This window comes from Saccostrea echinata, unplaced genomic scaffold (genome assembly GCF_033153115.1).
Source record: "Saccostrea echinata isolate AGI-Se365-2 ecotype Australia unplaced genomic scaffold, CSIRO_AGI_Sech_v1 ptg000028l, whole genome shotgun sequence".
Lineage (NCBI taxonomy): Eukaryota > Metazoa > Mollusca > Bivalvia > Ostreida > Ostreidae > Saccostrea > Saccostrea echinata.
Window position 1 is genome coordinate 17,069,325 of NW_026889777.1, and position 26,850 is coordinate 17,096,174.

The window sequence follows — 26,850 nt, forward strand, 5'->3', positions numbered from 1 at the left end:
GAAGGTCGAGATTAGATGCAGCAAAGGAAAAAATATTGGGTGTGGAAGAAAAAGCGACCACAACAGCGTGAAGTTACGACATAAATCTGTCGACTAGTGCATGTTATGTGTTCCAAGTCTTTCGTGGATTTTGTGTGTTGAAAATGTTCAGGATGCTATTTTAGGAGGAAAAAAGAATTATCTCTATAATTACACACACAAACACGAGCTATCACCGGATTTATTTTAAAACGGAAGATCACCATGTAATTCGCAAAAAATAAAAATGATTTTCTGTGTATTCATTGTTGTTGGGTGATTTGACAACTTTCGATGATATGGATGACAATTACGATGACGACCCTCTGGGACTGTTGGCCGAGTTTAAGAAGGGACGATACATGTCCTTTAGTATCGACAGCAGTAATCTGTACCTGAACGAAATCCCCGAGGGTGAATACAGTGACGGTGAGTATATATAACTATTACAAGTCAGTGCTGAAGTAAAACATATCAGTACTATTGTAAACAAGTCAGTATTATTGTAAACATATCAGTACTATTGTAAACAAGTCAGTATTATTGTAAACATATCAGTACTATTGTAAACAAGTCAGTATTATTGTAAACATATCAGTACTAAAGTAAAACATATCAATACTATTGTAAACAAGTCAGTGATAAAGAAAAACATATCAGTACTATTGTAAACATATCAGTACTATTGTAAACGTATCAGTACTATTGTGAACATATCAGTACTATTGTAAACATATCAATACTATTGTAAACGTATCAATGCTATTGTAAACATATCAGTACTATTGTAAACAAGTCAGTGATAAAGAAAAAACACATCAGTACTATTGTAAACAAGTCAGTACTATTGTAAACATTCAGTACTATTGTAAACATATCAGTACTAAAGTAAAACATATCAATACTATTGTAAACGTATCAGTACTATTGTAAACATATCAGTACTATTGTAATTATAATGAAGTCAGTACTATTGTAATCAAGTCGGTCAGTACTATTGTAAACTAGTCAGTACTATTCTAAACAAGTCAGTGCTAAAGTAAACATATCAGTACTATTGTAAACATATCATTACTGTTGTAAACAAGTCAATGCTACAGTAAACATTTAACAGTGCTATTGTAAACAAATCAGTGCTAAAGAAAACAAGTCAGTACTATTATAAACAAGTCAATATTATCGTAAACAAGTCACTTTAATATTTTAAACAATTAAGTCACTATATACTATCGTAAATAAGTCACTTTTATACTTACTACATGTATACTATTATAAGCATATCAGTACTGTCAAGTCAATACTATTGTTAAGAAGTCAATATTCAATTGGTTTTAAACGGTCAGTGTTATTTCTATTGTAAACACAAGTAAGTACTATTGTATTTAAACACTGACTTCCTTAATGGGAGTGAGGTTGGGGAGGAAATTTACAAATAGAATTAGAGAAAATAGTGAGTGAAATCTGCCTAGTGCATGTTTGACAGATACATGTACACCGTAATAATAGGGATTTATTTTAATGTGGTCTTAATCAGACGTACTTATAAATAATAATCTCCTTTGTGTCTGACATGTATAGCTCTCAAGTTCAGTTAATCAGTTTAATTTCTTTACAATTTCATATAATATAATTCTTTTATCATATTTATCATGTTTATTGGTATATTGCATATAGACGAAGAATGTATCGTACATATTTTATGTGAAATTTCTTTTTATTAGTGAAATATTTACCACGTAAGTGCTACTTTTCACAACTCTAAAAGAAATAACATCTTTTTTCCTGATTTTTTTAAAATTAAAGTTGGTTAATTTGAATGTCACTCACAAACTTTCTCCACTGATGTTTAACAAAAGATATCTTGTGCATGTTTTTTGTTTATTTGAAAAAAAAATACACTTTTGAATCATCGTGCATTCCTTTTGTCTTTGGTTAAACTGTTAAAGAAAAGAGTTCTTTTCTATATTTTAACAAATTACAAGTTTGTTCATCAAATAAATTATCACATCTGAATACGGTCCCTCTTAAATTTCTAAGCGTCTGTACGAGTAAGCGTTGTACTGATACAGATTCTATTTCTCGCGAGAAAGTACGATGACTCATAACATCATTGAGCCTGGCCTTTTTCCTGTGTATGAAAGAGGAAATTATTTTAATCATCCTGAGATTTAAATCACTCATAGTGTTATAACTTGGAATGACAAATTATAATTTAAACAAAGGCATGTAATGTGCACGAGTTTGTGTTAAAAAACCCTCGCAAATCGGTTGACATAACTCTTATCCATCGCTTTTCATTCAGAAAATGGAACGAACACAGACTTCAGATCGACCGAGAGCTCGGACCATTTTGACGAGAGTCAGAGTGGGGAGGAGCTAGATCGCATCACTCCTATGGTAGAAATGGGTAATGGTGAAAGCATGCACAATAATCACAGAGGATTCGATCTCAGAACATCTGTAGCGATGCCGATGCGTCTGCCAATGCCCGACCCTCACGAACTGGAGAAGAGGTTCACAAAAGTACTGGTAAGTTTATTCTCAGGGACAGTCCGTGGTATTGTCTCCCCAGTCTCCTGAAACACAACACACACTGTATGTAAATAACAGAAGTATGATGAGTACAGAACTGCAGTGATACACAAATGTAATGGTCTCAGCACATGTCATGTAATGAAAAGGTTAACCATGGTAATTGCTTGATGAGTTAGCCTGTAGCTCCCTCACACAGGTGTTTGTTTCCAAAGTGCAAAAAATATTTCGGAATAGTTAGAATAACTTCACTGGGTCTCAATCAGGAGTCGGGACAAGCCCCCATCACAGTTAGAATTTGTCCGATATAGTTGCAATGCAGCAAATGGGAGTGTATCTGCCCTGAAACTATTTTGAAGAATACAAAAGGAGTTGCACTGAAAATAACTACTAAATTACTCAAAAGAGACCTTTTTGAGCTTGTACATATGCCTTCTATTCTAAAATAATCCATGTATTAAAGACAATAATTGAACTCATTTTTTTTTTACGTTAATCTCTTAATTGCCTCGAATTTACGCAGCATTATGATGATGACATTTGAAACTCTCTGGATTATTCGTAGTATAGGTTAGAATTATCTGCCCCTGTGTATTTTGCTTTTGACAACACATGGAACAAATTCTATCATTAAACTGGGTCCATAATACAAAATAATTTTAATGATAGAACTTTTCTAAGTTCAGAGCCGCATTAATGATCTCAACAGAGTTGTGTAATGAGAAGGGTAATCATGGTAATTGCTTGATGAAGTTGAATCAGTTTGCAGCTCTCTCTCTTCACAAGCTTGCTCCCAGAGTGTAGAAAATATTTATTTGAAAAAATTCTTGAATATTTACTAACAACTAAAACAACACAATATAAGATTTCATCTTGATTCTTGGACCCCTTTCTCTCTGTACCCCAATTTCATTTTATTTCCCTGTAATCTAGCTACTCACTGCCTCAGACCTTCTGAGTAGTCCTCTTCCTAAGATGTCATGCTTTATTTTACCTGGAAGAACCTCTACCATACACACCTCAAACGTAAACAGTCATTCGGACCATGTCTAGGACATACATCAGTTATTATCGTAAAATTTTTAACACGCTTACAGCTTGCAGTATATACATATAGGAAATCTAAGTCTACCACTTGAAATACAGGGGCAGGGGCGTAGCTTGACTTTAAATTCTAGTGAGGCAAAACCATACATGTAGCAGCATGAGGGCTGGGGCCGCCTTAAGCCCCCAGCAGGTCCCGGGTGGTGTCATGGGAGGGGGGCACTCCGACAAAAAATAGAGTTGGAGTTTTAAAATGCAATGAAATTTCATTTGCTGTACTGGTTTCTTTATTTAAGACTTCAGCATGATACTACATATTGTAAAAGAATGTAAAAGAGTTAATAAATATGTTTACTAAAACTTTTAAAACGTTTAAAGGTGAAAGCGCATCTTGTTAAACTTTGCTTTTATTTCTTTAAAACTTCAATTCAACATTATAGAACTGCTTAAAATGTTAAAAGAAATGCCATTAATTTTGCGTATTATCTGCAATGTATTGTTGAATATGGGAAGGGGTGGTGGTGGTTGTGAAAATTATAGTGAGGCAGTTGCCTCATTGCCACAATGGAAGCTACGCCCCTGAGGGGTATGTGCATACAGTTGGATATTTGTAATGTTTCATGACCAAACAATTTGACATCTATGATCTTCAAAATACAAGGTCTTTTCTGTACAGCAAACATAGAGGGAGAATAAGTAACCACCTCTTTGTCTGAAGCTTAATTTTCATATTCATTTATTGCCAATAGTGCTTAATATATATATCTGATGCAGGTAAAAATTCCAAAATGGATAACGGTTTGAATTTTTCATTGCTTAAAATCATCAGCAGTCTTGAATGATGTTTGTAAAGATTGAGGTATGTAAAGATGAGCACAGGGGATATTCCAACAGTCGTAAAATGTCATCGACTTCAGTGTTGTCAAATTTTGCGTCTTTTGTAAAAATTCTTAATTCCAAATCGAAGAGGTACAGGTCCCTGTATCGAAATAGGATGAATTAAGCCCTGCATTTAGTTTTTATTTGTATTAATTGTATGTGCTCTAGCTGCTGGTAACCAATATTCCAGAATAACTACATAGTGCAAAGGTGTAATAGGTTTATTCACTTGGCACTGCACCTTTGCATGTTGTCAGAAAAAAACGGCAACATGTCTAAAATCATTTAGTCTTAAAACCTTCTCACGACGGTAAGGGGTTAAAGTCTGAATGAACGTTAGCTATGTCTTGTTTTATATGTGCTAGCACAAGTACAGAGTTTGTATTATACAGAATATAGTGGAGATTTTGTACACATCATTTTGGTTTTGCCTCGAGAAATATACCATATAAATATAAGGTATTGTTGTTGCTAGAGCTCTGCTAAGTTAATGTACAGTTATTTACTTTAGAAACATTGAGAATTCTTGTAGATTGGAAGGCATGGCACACACATGTAGTAAGGTCTATAACACTTTATTTCATTATAGAACATGATGACAGGTTATGTTTTTTTTTTTTTTTTGCTTCAAAATTTATAAAGTGTTGTATAGATGTTTACATGAATAATTTAGCACAGAGTAATTGATTTTTCATAGAAATATCTATGTGTTTAGAGATTCACCTGTTAGCACTCAAACATATACACATCTAGACACATATTACTGCTATTTATATATATTATATAATACATGATATAGGGTTATGGTGTGAGAAATTGACAAGTCTACAAAGTTTGTTAATTGAGTAAGGAATAAAATTAACATCATATGGTCATCTTAAGTACTTATGACATTTACTCATTAACTGACTGACACGTGAAGTACTAGTGTGTATAAATATAGATTGCTGTCTTAATCAGAGTTGTTTTGATTTGTGGATCGGAAGCCACACCTTGAGTGACCTTATTAACCTCAGATGACCTCATAAAGGTCACACAATAATGATAAAGTAGGATGAACTGTGATGTAATGATTGACAGATAGGACACTAAACAAGGAGACGATGATTACCCAGCATTCCTCAGTCAGACACACCCCAAGGTGACCACGCAATGTCTAGTACTACTATAACAATCACCTACTAATATATATATACTTTTATAAAAGTTCATCATTTAACCACTGTTAACCATGACAAATTCTTTTAGCTAGGCCATATTACCTTGATCACACCTGAAAATAACCAAAATTTATAAATTTATACTTAATTCCTTCTTATCTTTGGAAATTCCAGTTATTCGTGTTTTCCAAAATTTCTCCACAAAGGTTGACATACTTGTTTTCCTCTCACAAGTGAAATAAAAAAATATGTCTACAATAATATACATACACTTACATGTTTATGTACTGTGTATTGGACTCAAAATATGGAATGACTGAGTGTATATATTTTTCAAGTGAAACTTTTCTGTGTTTAGTCCTCTCCCTCTTTTTAAGAATTTCATAATTTATGTTGATACATTGGTATTTACATGTACCTACACAAAACTTTTTTCTTGAACTAAGAAATGTTTCAGTACATGTATACATCCATGGATACATTTCTCAGTTTGCATACATCTTTTCTTTACAGTAGCTGTTATATGTTGCCAATAAGTGTAAAATTTGTTTATATGGAGAACAAAACATGAATGAGAGAATTAATTGAGAGACAAGTGAAGACGGTTGTGGAACAAAAAGAAACCTCAATTAGGTCAGGGAAATATACTTCAAACACTGCAGCCTACCCTCACTAGAATATTACATTACAGGGTCTTGTTAATATTGGTGATACTTAGAGAATTCTATGGTTATAGAGTTGATTGACTTCTGACAGCTTATATACTGATCCCTTCCTCTCTACAAGTGTACTGTTGCCAACTGTTACAGAAACATCTGAAACATTGCCATGGTTTTCTTGACTTCAGTATAATTACATTACCAGCTGAAGGTGTGAACCGTACCAAAAGGCCTTCAATGATATTAAACTGCACCATAACTACACAACTATACATGTAGGGAATCTTGCATGAAGCCTGTGTGACTTAGTATTTGTAGGTATAATTGTAAAAGTGACAATTTAGAGGTAAACTGCAGTGATATTGTGAGAAAAAAATGAATCCAAATTGTGGCATAAAAGTAAAATTATATAGGAATGATTTGGCTTTTATCTTTCTGATTCCATTGTGTAATAAATCTAATTATATCAGTTTTCTTGTAAAGGTAGTCATTGTATCATTATGCAGTAAAACTTGTTCCATGTGAAATGATTGCTTGATTGTGTGGTGTTTTACGTCCCGTTTGAGAATTTTTCACTCATATAGAGAATTAAGTCACCATATACCGGTGGAGGGCTTAAAATTTAAGACCTTTACTCGGCATTCAAGGCCATTGAGCAGTGAGGGTTCTTTATCAAATGAGAAATATATACTTGCATTTTGGAGAAAGTTTATTAAGACTTTCAGATAGAACATTTTAAACTTTAATTCACCTGATACTTACCCTATTCAGTGCTAATGCACCCAACCTGGTTTTGCATTAGAGATATATTCTTCCAAGTTATTTCTATCAAAGTTTCAAATTATGAAGCGGTGATCTATTTTCTTAAGCTCCATGTAATTCTGATTATGAAACATGCTTTCTGTGTAGGTCCTAGCGTGTGAGTCTCGGTGTTTCTGGCATATTTCTCTAAGCCCGCTGTGAGTGTTATCCGTCAAGAGAAGATATTTTGTTAAATAAAACCCCGCCTATAGACTTAACACTTTTTCCCTGCTGATGTTTACATTACAATGTTTGGGGTGAAGTTAGTAAATTTGGAATCAAAATTTTATAAAGATAATTATTTCTCTATTCTTCCTGCACATTAAAATTTTAAGGCCATTATATTATGGTTAAACTATCTTATATAATAATATATTTTGTATGTTCATACAATCTGTGTTTCACACTAAATCATTTTCCAGATCTGAAGTTTTTTAATGGGCCTTTTTATTTGATTTTGCTGAAATGAACTTCCCTGTAACACTGTTTAGATGTGTATATTTGTACAGAGAGTATAAGGTTTGATGTAACAATGTACAAAGTAAACAGGGGTTGAAATTTTCCTGGAAAACTCACTAGCCCAGGGGCTACTGATCAGTAAAAATTTACTAGCCCAAACCTCAAACTAACTAGCCCAACAATTTTTTATGCTGCCGAAATGAAAACATAACACAAGTAAAATTTCAATTTTTTTTTATCGGGTCTGTCAGTCCGATGGACTATTGTTACATTAAAATTAGCTTGCTCGAATATTAAAATAACTAGCCCCAGACGTCAGGCTACCGTATATTTCAACTCCTGAGTAAAGTAACAAAGATTGAAATTCAGAAAAATTTTTCCTTTTTTTTGCCCCTGCCATGAAATGGCTGGGACAATTGTGTTACCCCTCTCTGTAAGTCATTCTGTCATTCCGTTATTCTGTCAAGGTAATTTAAGTTTTCCGGACTTTTTTTTAACTACACTTTTAGATAATGAGCTGATTTTTAGAGTGTTTGTATAAAATTTAAATACCAAAAATTCCCTCAGAATTAATAATTAACCCCCTCCTCCCCTTTATCTTTATACATATAATCAAAGTTTTCTAGGGGGTTAAAAATTGTGTGCCAGTTATAATTTGGTAGCTGGGTTGGGAAGCCCACAATTTGAACATCCATTTTAAGAAATATAGGAAATATCAATGAATAGGTAATAATCTTATGATTATCAGATTTAATTTCTAAAAAAAAAAAAAAAAAGTGTTCTTTGGGTTAAGTAAAATTTAAAAAAATCCAAAATTTTATTTATTTTTTCTTTTCAAATTATTGAAAATTTCAGTAAGTTATACTCTAAATTGTGACTAAAATGGTCAAAAAGGAGAGCGAGAATTTGCGAATAGAAATTAAAACTTACTAGTATTTTGAGACTGAAAAATTTTTGGCTAACGATCGATTGTCGGTTTATATGGTAGGGATGGAGATTTACTTTTTCCAAGATTTTCTATCAACAAAATGTTTAAAGATACATGTATATTCTTAAAATAATTGTACAGTGTCGCTAGGACCTAGATTACTTAATAAAGTTTGTCTTTTGAAAGGAATTTCATTTGGAATTAGAACATTATTCAAGTTTTGTAAATGCTTGAATATCATATCTTATTAAAAGTGTTTCATTATTGTGGTATTGACAGCAACTGTTAAATAGGTTACATGTATAGTAAACATGGCAAACAGCTGGCAATTAGCCCTGTCTCAATACATGTAGATGTCCACCTTATGCGCATACCAATCAAAATCCTTGCATTTCATTTGAGTTAAATTTATTTCTAGGATCAGATCACTCCCGATCTTCTGTTATATACAACCATAGGGGTACTTATATTTAATAACAATATTTCCTAATTGATTCCTGCAATCTAGCTAATTGTTTAGTCACAGTAATAAGTACCGTAATGATTTATCTTTGATTTATCATTAATAAAGTAATACATGTGAGTGTTTGTTCCTTGTATTTATAATAAACTTGTGTTATTCACATATTGTTTTTCACCATGGAGAGTGAATCATTTGTTAATGGTAACCAAAATTCTGAAATGGCAACCCCAAAAAATTTTTAGGTCATCAGTTCATGACCTGATAGTAAGTGTGATTGGACCACCAAGTCAGTCTTGAAAAAACAACAAATAAAACTGTGATCTTGTTACAGTGAAAGTCCTACCTGTCATTAGTAGTGATAATTTTATTATCATGGGAGTGTTCAATGAATTCTTCTGTCTCTAAGATCTGGCAATTATATAATTAGTCTGTTTTAAATTTGTTATAACATTTTGTATGTCTTTTGTAGGCCTCTATGGACCTGCCCCCTGACAAGGCTAAAGTACTAAAGGGCTATGACGATGAGAAGAAATGGGACTTGATTTGTGATCAGGTAAGGGCAGAAAACTCTACAGAACTGACATGATAATCAAGTGTGATTTCAAGTTTTCACAGCTAGCATATGAAATATTAACTTTTTGGCAATGGGATAACATTTGTTTGATTCCATGAGGTTGTTTAGGTAGTGGATCCTATCTGTAAATGCACTTGATTCAGATGGTGCCAAAATTGATGACAGCTCTTACTTTTCTTTTTTTAAATAAGAAAAAAGATTGTGTTTACGAATGCGTGGGCTTGAAGTTAAAATCCATGTAAAACATCAGCTTGTGTAATACAAAATGAAACATGAAATTCATGGTTTGTTTCCATTTATAAACCCTGGATTTGAAGAGAACTCTTCAACTTTTCCTGTAATACATGTACTGCTATATTTGGCATGAGTGAAAGTAAGTATATGGATAGGTGGGAAGCCTACACTGTATATATATATAACATAGATTTCAACTTTCAAATGCATGAACTGAAGAGTTTAATGAACTCAAGTGAAAGTGTTCTGCAAGGGGGCTTTTAAACTCGGAGTAAATTTCATCGTTTTACATGAGGAAGTGGATTCTTGGCAGATCTGGCATGCATTTTTAGAGCAGGATTTAAACAAATAAAGCTGCTGCAAAAAAAAAAGTTACAGTAAAAAAAATTGAATTCAAGATAGATACACTTATATTCTGATTACGTAATTACCATTATGAGAGCCGAGTCAATTTTCATGGTGTGTGAAATGTTGAACAAAAAACAGAAAAGAGGGATTTTTCATCCATTTCCTCTTATCTAAATTTGAGACCTATAAATGAGCTCTCACAGTAATTTATTGTGCATTAAAAGAGAATGGATTTGTTTCTGAGAGGTTGCTGTGGGAGGGAGAATGGTTTTCAGACAGTATACTTGAAGTGTAAGGATTAAGTGGATTAATTCAGTATTGTTTCCTCCCATCTGGACATTGTCATTTAATTTCTTCTCCGCTTCCTTAAAGGATTACTGTCAAAGAGTAAAATAAATACATTGTACAACATGATAACTTATGCTTTATGAGTTTAAAATTCCCTTTTCTTTTCTTTGTTTGTATGTATGTGTGTGTGTGGGGGGGGGGGGATGAAAAATGAAGATTTTTATTCCCTGCCATGAATATGGCCAGGTCATATAGTGTTTTTCATCTCCATCTCTGTCTTTCCATCTGGCTGTCTGCCCATCCTTCACACTTTGTGTTTAGCTCGGCTTCAAATCAGTTTTATCAAATTTCATATGCTGATATATATGAGTAAGAGCTATTCAGCTGTATCAAACAAATTTGACCTTGACTTCCCTTTGACCTTGACCTCACTTTTCTGTAACTTGTATGTAGCTCAGTTTCAAACAAATTATTCACAAGACATATTTATCAAACTCCATATGCTGATACATATTGGTGAGAGCTATTCAACAGCAAAATGTTTTTGCCTTGACCTTATTTGACGTTGACTTTATTATTCTTAATTTTTGTTAGCTAGTTTCAAAGAAACTTTTCATTAGACAATATTTTTTTTTATCAAGCTTCATAATTGTGCTATTACATTTTGGTGAGAACTATTCACCTGCATCAGAATTTTTTGACCCTGACCTTCCCTATGACCTTGACTTTATTATTTTATTTTATTTTGCATTTAGCTCAGTTTTAAAGAAACCTTTCAAGATATTTTTATGTAAACAGTTGACTTGTACTGATGCATATTTGTGGGAACTATTCAACTGTGTCCAAAATGTTTGACCTTGACCTTACTTTTCTTTTGTTTGAAGCTCAGTTTTAAAGAAACTATTAAGGGCATTTTCATCTAAATGCATACACTGATACATACTGGTGAGAACTTATCAATTGTTCCAAATTTTTTTACCTTGACCCTCCTTGTGACCTTACTCCAGTATGTAACATGTTTAAAACTCATTTTATAAGAAACTATTCAAGATATTTTTATCAAACTTCATTAACTAATACATATTGTTGCAAGCCATTCAACTTTGTTGTAAATTTCTTATCTTAACCTTTCCTGTGACCTTGACCGTAATGTTAACATACTTTTTTCCTGGTCATGATCATCTGCAGAATCACAATTTATGTTCAATCTGCAGGTAGGAAATTACGCATTTTGTTGTTATTGTTTGTCCTAAATGCACCTTAAGTAAGCTGAGACAAATTTCCGCAGAAAATTTGTGACTGCATACTTAGCGTAAATTAATCCCACGCGGAAAATGTATGTCTACAGTACCCTAATCTTAATCCTTAAACTAAGAAGGGAGGTATATTTCTTTTCATGTTGCATTACTAATGAACCCTGGGTGGGGAATTAATTCATGTCCACATAAATATATATTCTATGGACATAATTCTAGTTTTTAAAAATATTGCAGTTCAAGCCAATTAGGTTTATTATTTAGATTTTATTTTGAATTTATTTTCTTATTATAATTTTTTATTTGTTTGGCGATGGTTTACAACATTAAAAAATGGTGTACATATTAAAATCATTTTCTGTGTTGATTGAAATTTCATATCTAGCACATGTTTATATAAATTGTTTATGCATTCACATGTTATCTTTTTATCATAAATTCAGATTTCCTGAAATACAGCATGTATACAGTAAAAAATGAGGAGGAAACTATTTTTTTCTGAAAGTATGGCATGGCCTTGACCTCGAGATACATAAAAATCAAAAACATTCTTGCAACTTGTAAGCTGTGGGAATTGATGCCTCAGATTAGTAGACATCAAGTTAATGTTCGGGAGTTTATAAGCATTTCTTAAATACCAAATCTACAATAATTCGTGTATAGAGGATAAATAGTAAGAGCCCTGATAGACATCATGTTCTGACCTCTAATACTGAAATGTATTCTGGGGTAATTGTAACAGAATGCAAGTCATTGCACATCACAGATATGCAGTAAATATGAAGCATCTAGAACATACAGAAGTGGCAGATGTTAGATTCTGTAACAGATTGTCTGTAATGTCCTATGACTAGCTGGTGTGTAAATTATTCTCTTTTGCTCCTTGTTTTTAGGTGAACAGTGTTTTGTTAGTGCGCATCAATTACTCACTATTTTCTTACTGTATCTTGGTACATATATATTAACAGAAGTTTTTACTCCATCAGAATTTTCTGTAGTAACTGATTCCAGTGTATAACACAGTACTTAGTGATCTGGGTAATTATTACATGTAATAGCTGTCTACTCACAGATTGAACAACCCTAGAACATCTGTAGGACATACACACTACAGAAGTCAATTAAGAGTTTGCATGCTATAACACAGTAAAGATTAAGCAACTGTTGGCCATTGTTCTTGTCAAGATATGATACAGTAGAGAGAACATGCTAGCTAGCTATGTGATTACATGCATGAAATCCAACACCTCTCCAAAATTTGGTGAAATTGTCAATTAATGGCCAGTTGTACATGAAAAGAGCTGTTTTTGAACAATGAAACGCTTTCTTTTCCATTTTTGCCAGTCGTTAAAGGGGTGGGGGTACAAGGGAGTGGGTTTATTTTTAAACAACGAATCTTATTTAATAAATAGCAATGAACTGTTATTTTTGAAAGCTAAGTAGATGCAATTTAATAAACAAACAAAACAAGTGCCCTTATAGAACAAACTAGTGAATTAATTTTTTGTCTGATTCATGAAACAATTCTAGCAGATGCATTAGGTTCTAGATCAGACTCTTAGTAAATAACAGATTGAATCATTCAGCACTGAGATGGGCTAGGCCAGGCCATACACTAATGTTGTATGCGTAATTAAGTAAGATAATTTAAAAATCATGTGGAGCTCTCAAAAAGACCCTACTCTCTTAGATCTGAACATGTGTATTTAACATCATCCTGTTATATTAGATCCTTCATTTGGAATTGTGATTCACCTCAGAAAATGTGAATCTCAAAACTGGGGAGAGACAGAGGGGGGGGGGGGGTCATCCTCAAAAATCTATTAAGAATCCAATTACTGTTGGAGCAAATTTTACAGCTTGGAATCAAGAATAAAAAATTGCATCTGATCACCAATTATGAGTGTGTCTTAACTCATTCCACTGCTGTGGGGGTTACAATGGTGCAGTTTGATATGCAGGCTTGAGGATAAAATTGATGGAAATCGTAAAATGCTGCACAGACCAAATACAATGTGAATTATTGTGCAGTGAAAAGCAATGCTTAGTAGTGATTTTTCCCTAAGATTTGTTTGCGATTATGCACTGAGGGCCCAAGATAACGAGAGAGTTGTACACAGAGTGACTAATTTATCACTCTTAATTAAATTGTATGAGTTACTGCAAATATTTCATATTGATTTCCCTTGTTTTGGGGGGACATTAGTCGTGAAAGGTGGACCGAGTCTGGCAGACATGACGAATGCTGTGTAACATTACGTCAAAGAGCCATGGGACACTGATTTACTGCAATCATAGCAGCAATATTTACTTGTTACTTTATATTGTATAAAAGTGTAATGTGCATCTGGAGAAAAAAAGTTATGTCATATGACAAATTTAGACTTCTAATAATGATTATATAATGCTACAAAGATTATCTTGGGTTTGCAGATTTTAATGTATACATGTTCTCATAAAATTTGGGAGTGAAAACTTCACCTCCCCCCCTTTTTTTCCCCATTTTCTTGTCCACTTTTCAGTTATTTTGACACACCCTCTTAGAGTATGAGCCATTATATATCTCTCTCTTGTTGACAGCCTGTTTTTAATGCATCACCAGTTCCTTGTTATAAAGTAATGTAGATCCTTGTTCCTTTTGGGTAACATTAGTTTTAAGGATATAAGATCTGTAGAAGCCAGTGGTCTCCATATAGCTGGAGTTTCCTAGATAAGGGTCCACCCAAAATGAACATTCATAATAATTTTAAACTAGTATCTTAACATGATCAGCATTCGTACACGTGCTAAAATATGCCATATTTACTTGACCTATTCATGATGAGTGGTTATTAAATTGATACTTTCAGATATAGTTTTCACTGTCAGATATGAAGGTAAAATTATATTCATTTATGTGTGAAAATGAGGGTCTCTAGGTGATGATTCTCGAAAGCTTATCCCCCCCCCCCCCCCCAACCATACCACCACACACACACCAAGCACACACAAGGACACTGTTCTTGACCTGCTAAGGACATTGGAGGTTCCCAGACTCCTCCCATTAAATGGTGCCCCCTCTAACTCAAAATCCAAATTCCAAGCCTGTATTTATAGATGTATGTATTTAATATTTGACTCCACTGATGTGAATATTTTTGGAGTTAGAAAGGGGGATGACATTTTCTCCTTTCACTTCATAGTGTGTTAGGAATGTGTTTTATTGTATTGTCACACAAACTCATGTAATATTCATCAGTCTCTCGCAAATCTCGGTATATTAATTGTGTATGGTTTTACTACATTTAAATTGAACATGTCATATTTTTCATATTATATTGAAGATAACAGAAAATATCACACATAGTTGAAATAGTTGGCTTAATGATGGATATAATAGCGTCCTATTAGATCAGGCAGTATCAGAATAATTTATCACACCTAGCTCTATAGCCTATGTTATGTTAACAAATGTATCGGGGGATACCTTTATGTATCTAGTGTATAGTGGGTCAGACCAGGTGTTTTACAAGGCACTGAACCCTTAGAAATCGGGAGATAATATACCATTTTGATAAGAATCTGGGGGACGTGATGTATTACCCTGCCTTACAATGTACACAGTGGGGAATAGCAAATAGCTACCCACAAATTATTGGTTCCATTAAATTAAATGTAAATATAAAAAGAAGAATTTAGGTCACAGTAAAATTTGTTTTTGCTGTACTAGCATTTTGAGGGAATCGTAATTATTTATTTAAAAAAAAGTATACATGTGATTGATCATAAATTTATTCATAAAAAAATGAATTCAAGTGGTCTGAAATAGTAGGCACACTCTCCGTATCATTGACCATCTGAACTTATTGTGAAAGAATTGGAAAATTTAAAAAGGCTGAAATTTATACATGCACAAGAGTAAATGATAAGGTCAAAGGTTCATGTATCAGTGATGAACTGGTTGGCATGAAAATATATTTTTGTGTATATTTGTATATATTTATGAGAAAATATAATAAAAGAAAAATACAAAAAATGCTTTGGAATGGACTCAGACCATTGATAATTATAATGTAGTAAATAATCTTAGCCTTTCTGCTTCAATCTTTTTCGACAGACAGCCAGGGGTCACGCAGTGTAAATATTTAGAGAAACACTTCCTGGGGGACCATATCAAAAGATATTTTTGTTTGGCTGAGAAGAATTCTTTTATAAATTTATAATGTAATTGTAACTTTTATGTAGACTTCCATCAGTCAGCATATATTTTAATTTGCTACTGTGTTTCATTTACTTGAACCAGAATTATAATTTATTTTGCAAGCGCTGGTCCATGTGTTTCATATACTTGATGCCTAACATTTTTTATTTTGTAGGAGCGGGTCCACGCCAAAGATCCACCCCATGTGTATCTCGACAGACTCCGAACCTATCTTGATCCTCGCAATAGTAGAGGGTCACGAGTGGTAAGTGTTTTTTCATTACTATATTAAAGGTTAATGCACCTTTGAAATCTACATGTTTCGTTTTTTAAATGTATGGACTTTTCATAGGATGAAGGACAGTTAGGCAGTCCGTTATGCTGTCGAAAAAATGCCGAGGTATAACGTAGAGTTTATTTAAACCTGTATGAATGTACAAAAAAAATGTACAAAAATACACACATATTATGTTTACTTAATAAAAAGTGAACTGACAACTTCATTGAATACTTACATAAATCAGCTGATCATGTATATAATTATTTATGTAAATATTTATATTATAGTTTGAGAACAATCAATGATATACTTTTTAGTTTGATGTCTTATAAAAACGTATATTATTTTATACTCTATTTATGATTTTCTTTTTATATAAAATTTTTTTTTATCATTTTTACATTTAACTAACTGATTTAGTAAAAAATTATAACTACAATCCTTCCTATAAAACTTCTGTTCAGTTGTACTCGTATATATACATGTAAACATGAATAAGGTTAAAGAGTTTTTGATTGTCACTGTGATATATACAGGATTTTTGTCTTGTTTATATCACTACATCATGATTACTTTTACTGAATACTAGTCACTGTACACTACTATAAATAAATCTGTATAGCCTTATTTATGCTGAGGGAGAATATTATGAATTGTCATACATTTATACTTACTTAGCTACTTTTTTGAAAAATGTACTTCAATTTTCAAGTGCTTGGCAATTTATGTTGTAGTGTTTTATAGATATGAAAAAAAAATCCAATTATAACTTTTATTGAGGAAGTATAAGGTTTACTGTTTTAGGGGAATTATTTTCTTATTAACTGTGTATTTTGAGACTTGTAAATTTCCACTGTAGTATAATAGAACCATAATTTCAGTATGTGAATTTATACTTTGTGTAGAAAATTTTTTGAATGATGTTAACTTAAATTTAAAAAAAAAAAAAAAATTTCCATTGAGAAGAAAAACAGCAAAAAACACTATAGAGATTTTATCAAGCTTGTTTTTTGGAGTTTATCATGTCATTCTTACAGTAAAAAAGATTTACAATTTAGGCCATCTTTAAAATAATTTTTGTTTGCCCTCTCCTGACTTAGGGTAAAAATATTGGGTCGTCGGGTAGGTGGGAAATTTTTTTTCCAAGAAAATTTCAATATTTGAAATGCTGTAAGTGAAATATGCTATGATAAAAATGGATTTTAGGCCTATATATACAAAGAAATCTCATGCAACCATTGTGACTTTTTTTCATGTGTAAGATTTCTTATACCAGTCACAGCGAGGTTTGTTATCTTTGGGTGGTCTTCTGCAAGAATATACACATTATTTCATCACCAAAAATGTTGGGCACATTGGCTGGGTAAACTATCATGTGTTTTGTTAAATAACCTAATATAAGGTGCTTTTTGTAACTCTAAAATGATTATCTTTATTTATCAGAGATACACATGGGGTACCCATACACATGTATAAGATACAGAACTGTAAAGTAGGCCGGGAGACGTCACAATTTGTCAGATCTGAGTAAGGGTGGTAACTCAGGGGTAATAAAGCTTACACACAAGGGAGACAACCTCAAGCAGACCTGACAATTGTGATGTTTCCCTACTAAACAGTCTGTATTATAGTTTTATTATCCTGAAGAATCCAAATTATATAGAAATCAATAGCGATACTATTTTTCGACAAACCTCTTATTTTTTCCTACCTACAGATCTGATGCCAAAATAACAGGCAACACTGATGTAACTGATAAAATTGATTGTTACTGATCCTGTCTATGAATTAATTAATCTATTTTATTTTTCTTGCTTGTCACAGTTTTATTGTCATCTACAGGGAGACTAAAGGTGTCATGCTGCACTTGAGGGAGACATCATGAATTGTCTCCCTGCACACAACATGCTCTCAACCAGTCAGATTGATTGTAATATTCTGAAGGATAATGATATCTCCTATGTCTGCAGTGTCTTTGGAGACACAGATCACTTTGCTGAATTTTTGCAAATTTCGGAAATATGTCTTTTTGTGAAATCCACATTTGTGGATTTAGGTTGAAATAACTCTGAGATAGCAAACCTTTGACACTGTGTCTCGCTGTAGATTTTCTGTTATTAGCTACCTTTCATTGTCTCCGCCCATGTCTCATTGTCTCCGCCCACCTTTATTTCAGCACGATACTTGCGTAGCCCTTCACTTGGTGGCCTTCCCCCTACAGTGTGGATTAGACGCAGTACGTCATCGTAACTTTCCATCTCACGCTTAACATACTGTGTTATTTTAGTTTCGAGTCATTGTTGTAACCTCTATGTACCTGCGTGCGTTGCAGACATATAATTTTCATTTGTGAATTTTTTTTCCAGCTTCTCAGAGATGGTGTTTTGCATGATAAATCTGTGTTGCTGAAATTAGGATTTTTCTTTGTCAGTTATTTTAGACAGAAGGGTTTATATACATTGTCTCACTAAAACGTATGATTATAGTGAACAGAGGGGCATTCATAAAAAATGCACATAATAAATGGTTTTTAATAGAAAAAGTTAAAAAAAATAATATTCAGGCAGTTTATCTATCTTAAATCGCATAAAAGTGAAAGAAAATAGAGTTAAGTAGCTGATATGTATTAATATCATTATCATATAAAAATTGTAAGAGGGGGTCGCTAGCGCCAGACAGGATGTTATGACTTAAACAATCAAGCACTAAACATCTGTTATAAAAGGGAAATTGAATATAAGGCTAGGTCTGAAGTGTTTTATTCTAAATGAAGAATCATGACATTGTCTTCTTCTTGTTATTAACAGCCATTTTGAATTCAGACCTGATTTCTTAGCATAAATAGAAGGGCTATAGTCAGCCATATATTGATACACATGCAACGATAACATGTAGTGAAGATTCAAATTTCCTCAAATCATTTATTGTTTATATTCATATTCAGTCTCTAGACTATTCATATAAAGTGAGTGAAAGTGTAAAATATTGTATTATCCATCTGTACATCACATTGATGGAATCATCACAAGTCACAGGTTTTTATGTCCATTCTAATTTCACAATTATGGGCACAAAAAAGCATGGTTTCTGATGATGCCAGGATAGGTGATTCAAGAAACTTGAATGTATTGTAAATTATAAACTGTATATCTTTCCTAGCATAGCTAGGTGATGAAAGTTTGATACTTATATATGAATATAAAACATTGACAAGTTTCATCAAATTGATTAAATAGAAATAAAGGGTAGTAATTTGCGACTTCCATTTAATTTAGCTAATGGGAGCGTGTGTTTATCCGGACGTAAGTTATAATGTATGCATTGTTTTTCGGACCTTAAATTTATATCATTAACAGAAATCGTGGAAATCTATGTACCTGTTCAGTGTTGTGTTGGACATATTATTTTTTTATCACATTATACGACTTTTGTTGCCTATTTAATTGCTTTCATTGTTTTATTTTTTTTCTTTTAAGTTTTTGTTTCATCCTTATTTGCTAATTATAATGTTTATTGTGCATGTTGTGTTCATATAAATATATATATTCAGTGACATGTTAACATGTACATTTTATATTAGAGTTTATGTTCAGATGTTCATATTACGCAATTTATGTTGAGTTTAATTTCTGGGGATGAACATGCTGCACCTGTAAATATTATGGAACAGTCCACTATAGCTACTATTGGATGTCCACTCTTGCTGTGGGAATTAATGATTTACATCACTGCAGTTCATTCCTACTCACCTGAAGGAGAATTCATTCACACTAAATCAGTATAATATCTGTACTCCGCACTCATCCATTACATCCATATTATATGGCATAACTCTTGTGTTATAATTAATGCAGTAAGAAACTATACCAATGTAGAATGTTAAAATTGACAATGGTTGCAACATAAAAAGCCTTTACAAACTTTGGCTTAATTTTATTACACAATATTAACCCTCTCCTTATGTAAAATGTATTTATATGATAATGAATCATCATTAATTAATATGCCCCACAAAAAAGTTTAATTATTATTGTCAAATTTAAAATTATGTCATGTGACGAGCGGATTAATACAATAGACTGTATATATATTTCCACAGTGTTTCCACGTAAGTGTTTTCTCTCTGTAAAACTAATCACAGAGCACTGTAATGCTGCCATTGGAATGATAGCGTATAATATCGTGTCACTAATGGTTTGACCTTGTGCCTAAATATAGCATCAGATCTAGTTGTCATGGAGGTGTTGTGGTGTACCAAAGTAGATTGTAGGAATTTTGACCATGATCACCCTCCCCCCAGAAAAACACTTAAGGGCTATGGCTTTTTGTGCGACCACAGAAATTAGGCCAGCTAGATATATATACCCACAGGCATCACATTGAATGTTAATTATGAAGTCTGATTCTATAATACATAACAATGTACAATCTCATAGGCTCATATTGAAATGTTGTACATGTATAGAAAGTTCAGAGAATTATTATTGTAATATTTAAATTTTTTTCCTGAGATTAAAGTAATTTTTCTCTGCATCAATATTTTTTTACATCTTATTATTAAATCATTGATTAAGCTAAGAGCATGCTTATCCCCTTTGGTAGAGGTTTTTCAGTAGTGGCAGTAGTTGATTTTTTTCCTCACCACTTTCCGTATTTTAGATTGCTTTATATTAATGGACACTGCTTTATTACTTGTTTTCAGAAAAAGAAAAACCTGAATGACATATCATCTACACAAGTTCTGAGGGATTTAGAAATCTCGCTTCGTACAAACCACATAGAGTAAGTAATTGGAATCCAGGTAACTTAATAAACATACAAAAAATTGTAAAAAACTTTATTGAGGTTTAAACTTCTATGATACCTGAAGCTTGTGTAATTGATGCTCATGTACTTTTAGTAAAGTGAATCCCATTGTATTCTGACAAAGGTGAAAAGGATCATTGTAATAAATGTAGTAAAACTTTCTTACACAAGTTATCCATCTGATTAAGCTGTAATCAGAAGTTAGATTTTATGTTGTCACTTCACACGTTTGTTGACATTCTGTTTTAGATGGGTCCGAGAATTTCTGAGCGAGGACAACCAGGGTCTCGATGTTCTGGTGGATTACCTGTCTTATACTCAGGTGGTCATGAGGTGTGTTAACAGAAAAGCTTTAAAAACAAAATGAATTCTAGTTTGACTTAGCCAGAGTAGCTTCACTCAAGTTTTAAATTTCAAAGTTTCACAATTCTTTATAACTTTTTGAACTACTACACAATTAAATATTTACATTTAATTTCATCTTCTTCTGCAAGAATAGAGTGGTTAGTGTATAAAAATCAGCATTTGGACATATCTTGGAATGTCACTTGAATTCTTTAAACCCATTGTAGAAAAGAGCAGCTATTGAACAAAGAGAAGAGTACCAGTTTAGATGGTCTAGTCAAAAGTCCTGCCAGGAAATTAAAGCGTTCCAACACAATAGGATCCCCGCGCAACACCAAGATGTCCAAACTGAACATGGGTGAGGCCAGGGATGACGTCCATGTTTGTATTATGTGTCTACGGGCGATAATGAACCATCAGGTAAAATCCCAGAATCCAATGTTCTAGGTTAATAAGTCAGTGAACCAGTCTTGTTCACCTCATGAGTTGTTAACTGAAACTTTGTTTAGATAATGGTCTTGAACACTACTTGTACTTAATATATCTGCTTAGTTCTAGTTTTAAAGTTTAATACAGAGTTCTTGAAAACTTTCAGGCTCAAACTATGTATTAGGCCAGTTCAGTATTTTACTACGTGCGCAATTATAATGATCTTAAAACCGAATCACATTTCCTGGTCAGAATATATTGAAAACATGGATAATTTTTTTCATGTCCCTAGCAGGGGTCTAGAATTTTTTTTAAAAGCCACTTCCCCACGGGAAATGTTATCCACTTGCCTGGTTAAAAAAGTCACAAATGTACTTGAAAAGTTTTGCTGACGCAGCCTGAAGTTTATTACTTTCTCATTTGGGTAAGTTAATCATGAAAATTATCTTTCACAAGTTGAAATTTCACTTGCTCTGGGCAACAGGAAAGCATAATTCTAGACCTCTGCCCTAGGACTGTATACAGTAAGGTTTTTGGTGGTCCTTATAAAAAATGTCTGACAGGACAAAAGTTTCGACAGTTTTCAAGAAGTCTGTTTATTAATTATGCACAGACAAGGGTTTGAGTTTGTTTGTCTCTATTTTTTCAGTATGGTTTTAATCTTGTGATAGCTCATAGACATGCCATCAACTGTATAGCCCTGAGTCTGAATCACCACAGTCTCAGGTGAGTTGTATTACAGTATAACACTGAGTCTGAATCACCACAGTCTCAGGTGAGATTTATTACAGTATAACACTGAGTCTGAATCACCACAGTCTCAGGTGAGATTTATTGCAGTATAACACTGAGTCTGAATCACCACAGTCTCAGGTGAGTTGTATTACAGTATAACACTGAGTCTGAATCACCACAGTCTCAGGTGAGATTTATTACAGTATAACACTGAGTCTGAATCACCACAGTCTCAGGTGAGATTTATTACAGTATAACACTGAGTCTGAATCACCACAGTCTCAGGTGAGATTTATTACAGTATAACACTGAGTCTGAATCACCACAGTCTCAGGTGAGTTGTATTACAGTATAACACTGAGGTTGAATCACCACAGTCTCAGGTGAGTTGTATTACAGTATAACACTAATTCTGAGTCAATACAGTCTCGGGTGAGATGTATTGAAATATATTACTAATTCTGAGTCAATACAGTCTCGGGTGAGATGTACAGCATTGAGTGTACTTCTGTGAAGTCTCAGGTGAATGTTGAACTGCTAAGCCTCAGTCAATACAATCTCGGGTGAGTTCTGTAGCACTACAACTGAATCACCTTAGTCTTACATGAGTTGTATAGCATTTAGTCCATTTTAGTTGAAGCTACTTTTTTCAAGTTGATGAAAACTCATCTTTTCAGTAATGTGTATATCTGTGTCTTGCCTTATTTAATTAATTACTTATTTATGTAGAATGTTTCTGCAGTCATGAAAATTGATGATATCAAATAAAAGTGGTGAAAAATGGTTGGCTTACAGATATGCAAATTTATATAATTGTTCTATTCTGTGCGTTAGGACTGCAAGTAACCTCTGTGTAACATTTTCTGAATGCAGTCATTGAAATGTTACATTTTTTTTATTTTCTGTTGTAGGACAAAGGCCTTGGTGCTGGAACTGTTAGCTGCTGTCTGTCTAGTCAGTGGGGGACACGAAATCATCCTCTCAGCCTTCGACAATTTTAAAGAAGTAAATGTTCTTAAGTTTTAATAGCAGCAAAATTTAGGCATAATTGGAAAGAAAATTATGAAATCAAAATATAGAAATAGTAGTGCAGTGTGTAATTTTTAAGGGAAATGTCCTAACTGTTTTTATTTGACCTGTAGGTTTGTGGGGAAAGGCATCGGTTTGAAACATTAATGGATTACTTTCGCAATTATGAAGAATTCCATATAGATTTTATGGTATGTATACCTGTGTTTGTTGAAAATTATGTGCTATTGACATACACATATTAAATTTTTTTGTTTACTCAAAGAGATTTCTCATGTTAGACTAAATGACAAACAGTATTTCTTAATGTTTACCTCAAGTTCTCTCTCTTTTTTTCACAGGTTGCTTGTATGCAGTTTGTAAATATTGTGGTGCATTCGGTGGAAAATATGAATTTTCGTGTACATTTACAATATGAATTCACTCAGATTGGATTAGATGATTATTTAAATGTAAGTTCTTTATTTTCTCAGTTTATAATACAGTACATTCACATATTATTTAAACTAATTATGCAATCGTTAATTAAATTTCATAAAATTCATGTATAGAATCAGAGGAACACGCACACATGTACAGATGTAAATAACTCTAACCTTTTATCCCATTTACATTGTATGACAAATATTAACTTTGATAAAAAAGTTTCATAAGGATGGGAATGTCATTTTAGTTGAAAAAGGTGTCTTTTTCCATACCTTAAAATCAAAGACAAAAAAAGGACATAGAAATCCTACAGAAAATCAATCCAGACATGTTAAAAAGAGTTTCCTAGGGTGGAAAATAGTTTACACTGTATTAATAAATTGTGATCTAAAAAAAATTGTATTGCTTTATACTAGTCGTTGACATATATAAGAATTCAAAAAGGAAAGTAGATGAGGAGAAAAGTTAGTTTAGTGAAATTTTCTTTACTTTACAATCTTTCATGCATATAAACTTTCATGTTCTGTTAATATACATATGTTTTTGTGTAGGTTTAATCAGTATGGATTTGTTTAATGTTTGTGGGGTTGTTACAGAAACTCCGACATACAGAGAGCGACAGACTTTCGGTCCAGGTTCATGCTTATGTTGACAATATGATTGAGGTTGCTCAGCTCCTGGAGGACTCAGAACTCAAAACGGAGGCCATTGAGCGAGCAGAGGATCTCGAGGAGGAACTTTCTCGGGTAGGTATTGTACTGAATATGTCATGCCTCCTCATTGGCGGAAGTTAAAAGTTGAGCAGCCAATCATCTCAAATTTTACATTATTTTATCCATGTCCATCCTGAATACATTCTTTGAAGAAAAATTTGATCTAGCATTCTCGTTCTGAATTTCTTAAGTTCCATTATTAGTGATGATTGATGAACTCCTACCTACTTGTAACACATCCATCCTTATATAGACAGGGGTTGATCTGGGCCAATGAAACATAGACAAGCTCTTTTTTGATCTCAGTCTCACTTTAACAAAAGGATATTATAGTGGAAAAGTGAGACTGAGATCAAAAGTGAGCTCATCTAAGTGTAATGACCTGAAGCCTGATCTTGTGTAAAAGAATAAATATTCAACATGCTACTTAACTATTGAAGTTAAAAAACAAAACAGTGGTGTTCACACCCTCAAATATAAATTATTTTCTCAAGTGGAAAAAGTGAGATTGATTTAATTCGTTTATGTTATGGTTAATACAGACTTATGGTTGGGATGGTCCGGTAATTATAAATCAGTGATATAAGATATTATTATTCCATCATAAAAAGAATATAATGTTATAATTATTGTTTTCTATATTGTATTACATCATATAGTATATATTTTTAGTTTAAACAGTCAGTGTGATTTTGTAAAAACAGGTTTAATTATTTTATATTCTAATGTACATGAACATTTTAAAAGAGAACACAAAATCAACATAAGTATTCAGTATTTATGGATAATGCTATATTTTTGTATTCCAATTTTTCTAGCCAAGTTGTTCCTTATAAACATGTTAATATAATCTCATGCTAATAATTATAATTGTTCATTTAATAATGTTTTTTTTTTCAATTTTTCAAATAGTTTTTTCCTGTATAAAAGTCAGAATAAACTCAGCATTGCATGCTCTTTGTCACAGTAGATGAACTATTTTTACTGAATTAGATACATTTAATTCAGTTTGTATTGGTCATGTTATGTTTCAAAACAAAGTAAACTTTTAAAATGTGAAAAAAGACTAGTGTACTTATGAATATTTCTTATTTTAATTTTTTTTGTTAATATTTCTTACTTTTAATGTTTTTTGTTAATTTTTCTTACTTTAAATTTTTTAATAAAGAATTTGTTACTTTTGATTATTTATAATTTTCTCTGTCTGTTAATTATCTTTTAGGAGCGGGAACATCTTCAAGAAATGGAGGAAGAATCTATGGCAAAATCATGTAAGTTATCTACCCCTGACATGTAGAAATCACGTAAGTTGTCTACTCTGACATGTAGGAATCATGCAAGTTATCTACCCTGACATGTAGAAATCTCATAAGTTGTCTACCCCGACACGTAGAAATCATGTAAGTTATTTTACTTGCACATTGTAGAAATCATATAAGTTATCTACCCTGGATATGTTGAAATCACGTAATTTATCTAAGCCAGACATTGTAAAATTAATTGATTATGTAAATCTTTCATATGTTGAGTGAAGAATCTGGTTGTTAAAAAATGTGTAAATGTATCATTTATTATACCCCCCACAAACAAAGTTTGGGGGGTGTATTGGAATCAGCATGTCTGTCTGTCCGTCTGTCTGTAGATGGGATTTTGTCCAGACCTGTTCTCCGAGACTGTTGCATGGATTTGTCTGAAAATTTGTACACTCATTATTCACCATATGAAGGTGTGCACCTGGTATTTTCATAATGATTGGATATTTTTTCTGCATTTTACAGGTGTTTCTTCATTTATATTGACTTACTCATTTTTGGTTCACGTAGGTTTGATACATAGAATCTAGAACTGCCAGTTGGTACATCTTGTAACAAATGTAAATTGCAGCTAAAAACTACTCATTAAAGCTCAAAAAAATCACCAAGTATTAAAAAAAGTTTTCGGTAAATAGTCTCTATAAATCTAAGAGTCATGCAGTAACCTTATTTAAAAAAAATGTTGCATCAAGTTTTTTTTAATCATTATATAAAGTTTTGGAACAAATTTAAAAAAAAAAAAATCTTTGTTTTGAGCAGAATGAAATAAATAAATGTCATTTCCTATTGTACTTAGACTCAAGCTGCATTACACAGCAGATAATGTAAATCCATTTGTCCCTTGGGAGTAATGAGTAAACATGCATCCAGTTAAAGATTAATTGATGAGTTCAATGTGGGAAGCTGCTAGAGCATCTCTGAACTAACAGGTGTTATCTATATCTTCTCCTG

The 26,850-nt window shown here is 32.7% G+C and overlaps 1 protein-coding gene across 9 annotated transcripts in view; it reads left to right on the top strand.

Moving 5' to 3' along the window:
• The first annotated feature begins 270 nt into the window (after window positions 1-270).
• The window catches only part of LOC133194195 (formin-like protein), an 83,496-nt gene continuing 56,916 nt past the window's right edge, over window positions 271-26,850 (top strand). For 4 of the 9 annotated variants that reach the window (XM_061330200.1, XM_061330204.1, XM_061330205.1 and 1 more), the window contains exons 1-14: window positions 272-447; window positions 2,321-2,547; window positions 9,413-9,496; window positions 15,999-16,088; window positions 18,280-18,339; window positions 20,806-20,885; window positions 21,159-21,242; window positions 21,482-21,674; window positions 22,333-22,409; window positions 23,330-23,423; window positions 23,561-23,638; window positions 23,789-23,899; window positions 24,470-24,619; window positions 25,809-25,857. In XM_061330200.1, coding sequence (XP_061186184.1) covers window positions 318-447; window positions 2,321-2,547; window positions 9,413-9,496; window positions 15,999-16,088; window positions 18,280-18,339; window positions 20,806-20,885; window positions 21,159-21,242; window positions 21,482-21,674; window positions 22,333-22,409; window positions 23,330-23,423; window positions 23,561-23,638; window positions 23,789-23,899; window positions 24,470-24,619; window positions 25,809-25,857 — 1,507 coding nt within the window. In that variant the 5' untranslated portion in view covers window positions 272-317. Of the gene's footprint in view, window positions 448-2,320; window positions 2,548-9,412; window positions 9,497-15,998; window positions 16,089-18,279; window positions 18,340-19,378; window positions 19,418-20,805; window positions 20,886-21,158; window positions 21,243-21,481; window positions 21,675-22,332; window positions 22,410-23,329; window positions 23,424-23,560; window positions 23,639-23,788; window positions 23,900-24,469; window positions 24,620-25,808; window positions 25,858-26,850 lie in introns of all 9 variants that reach the window. The other 5 variants (XM_061330208.1, XM_061330209.1, XM_061330201.1 and 2 more) reach the window with 4 other exon arrangements.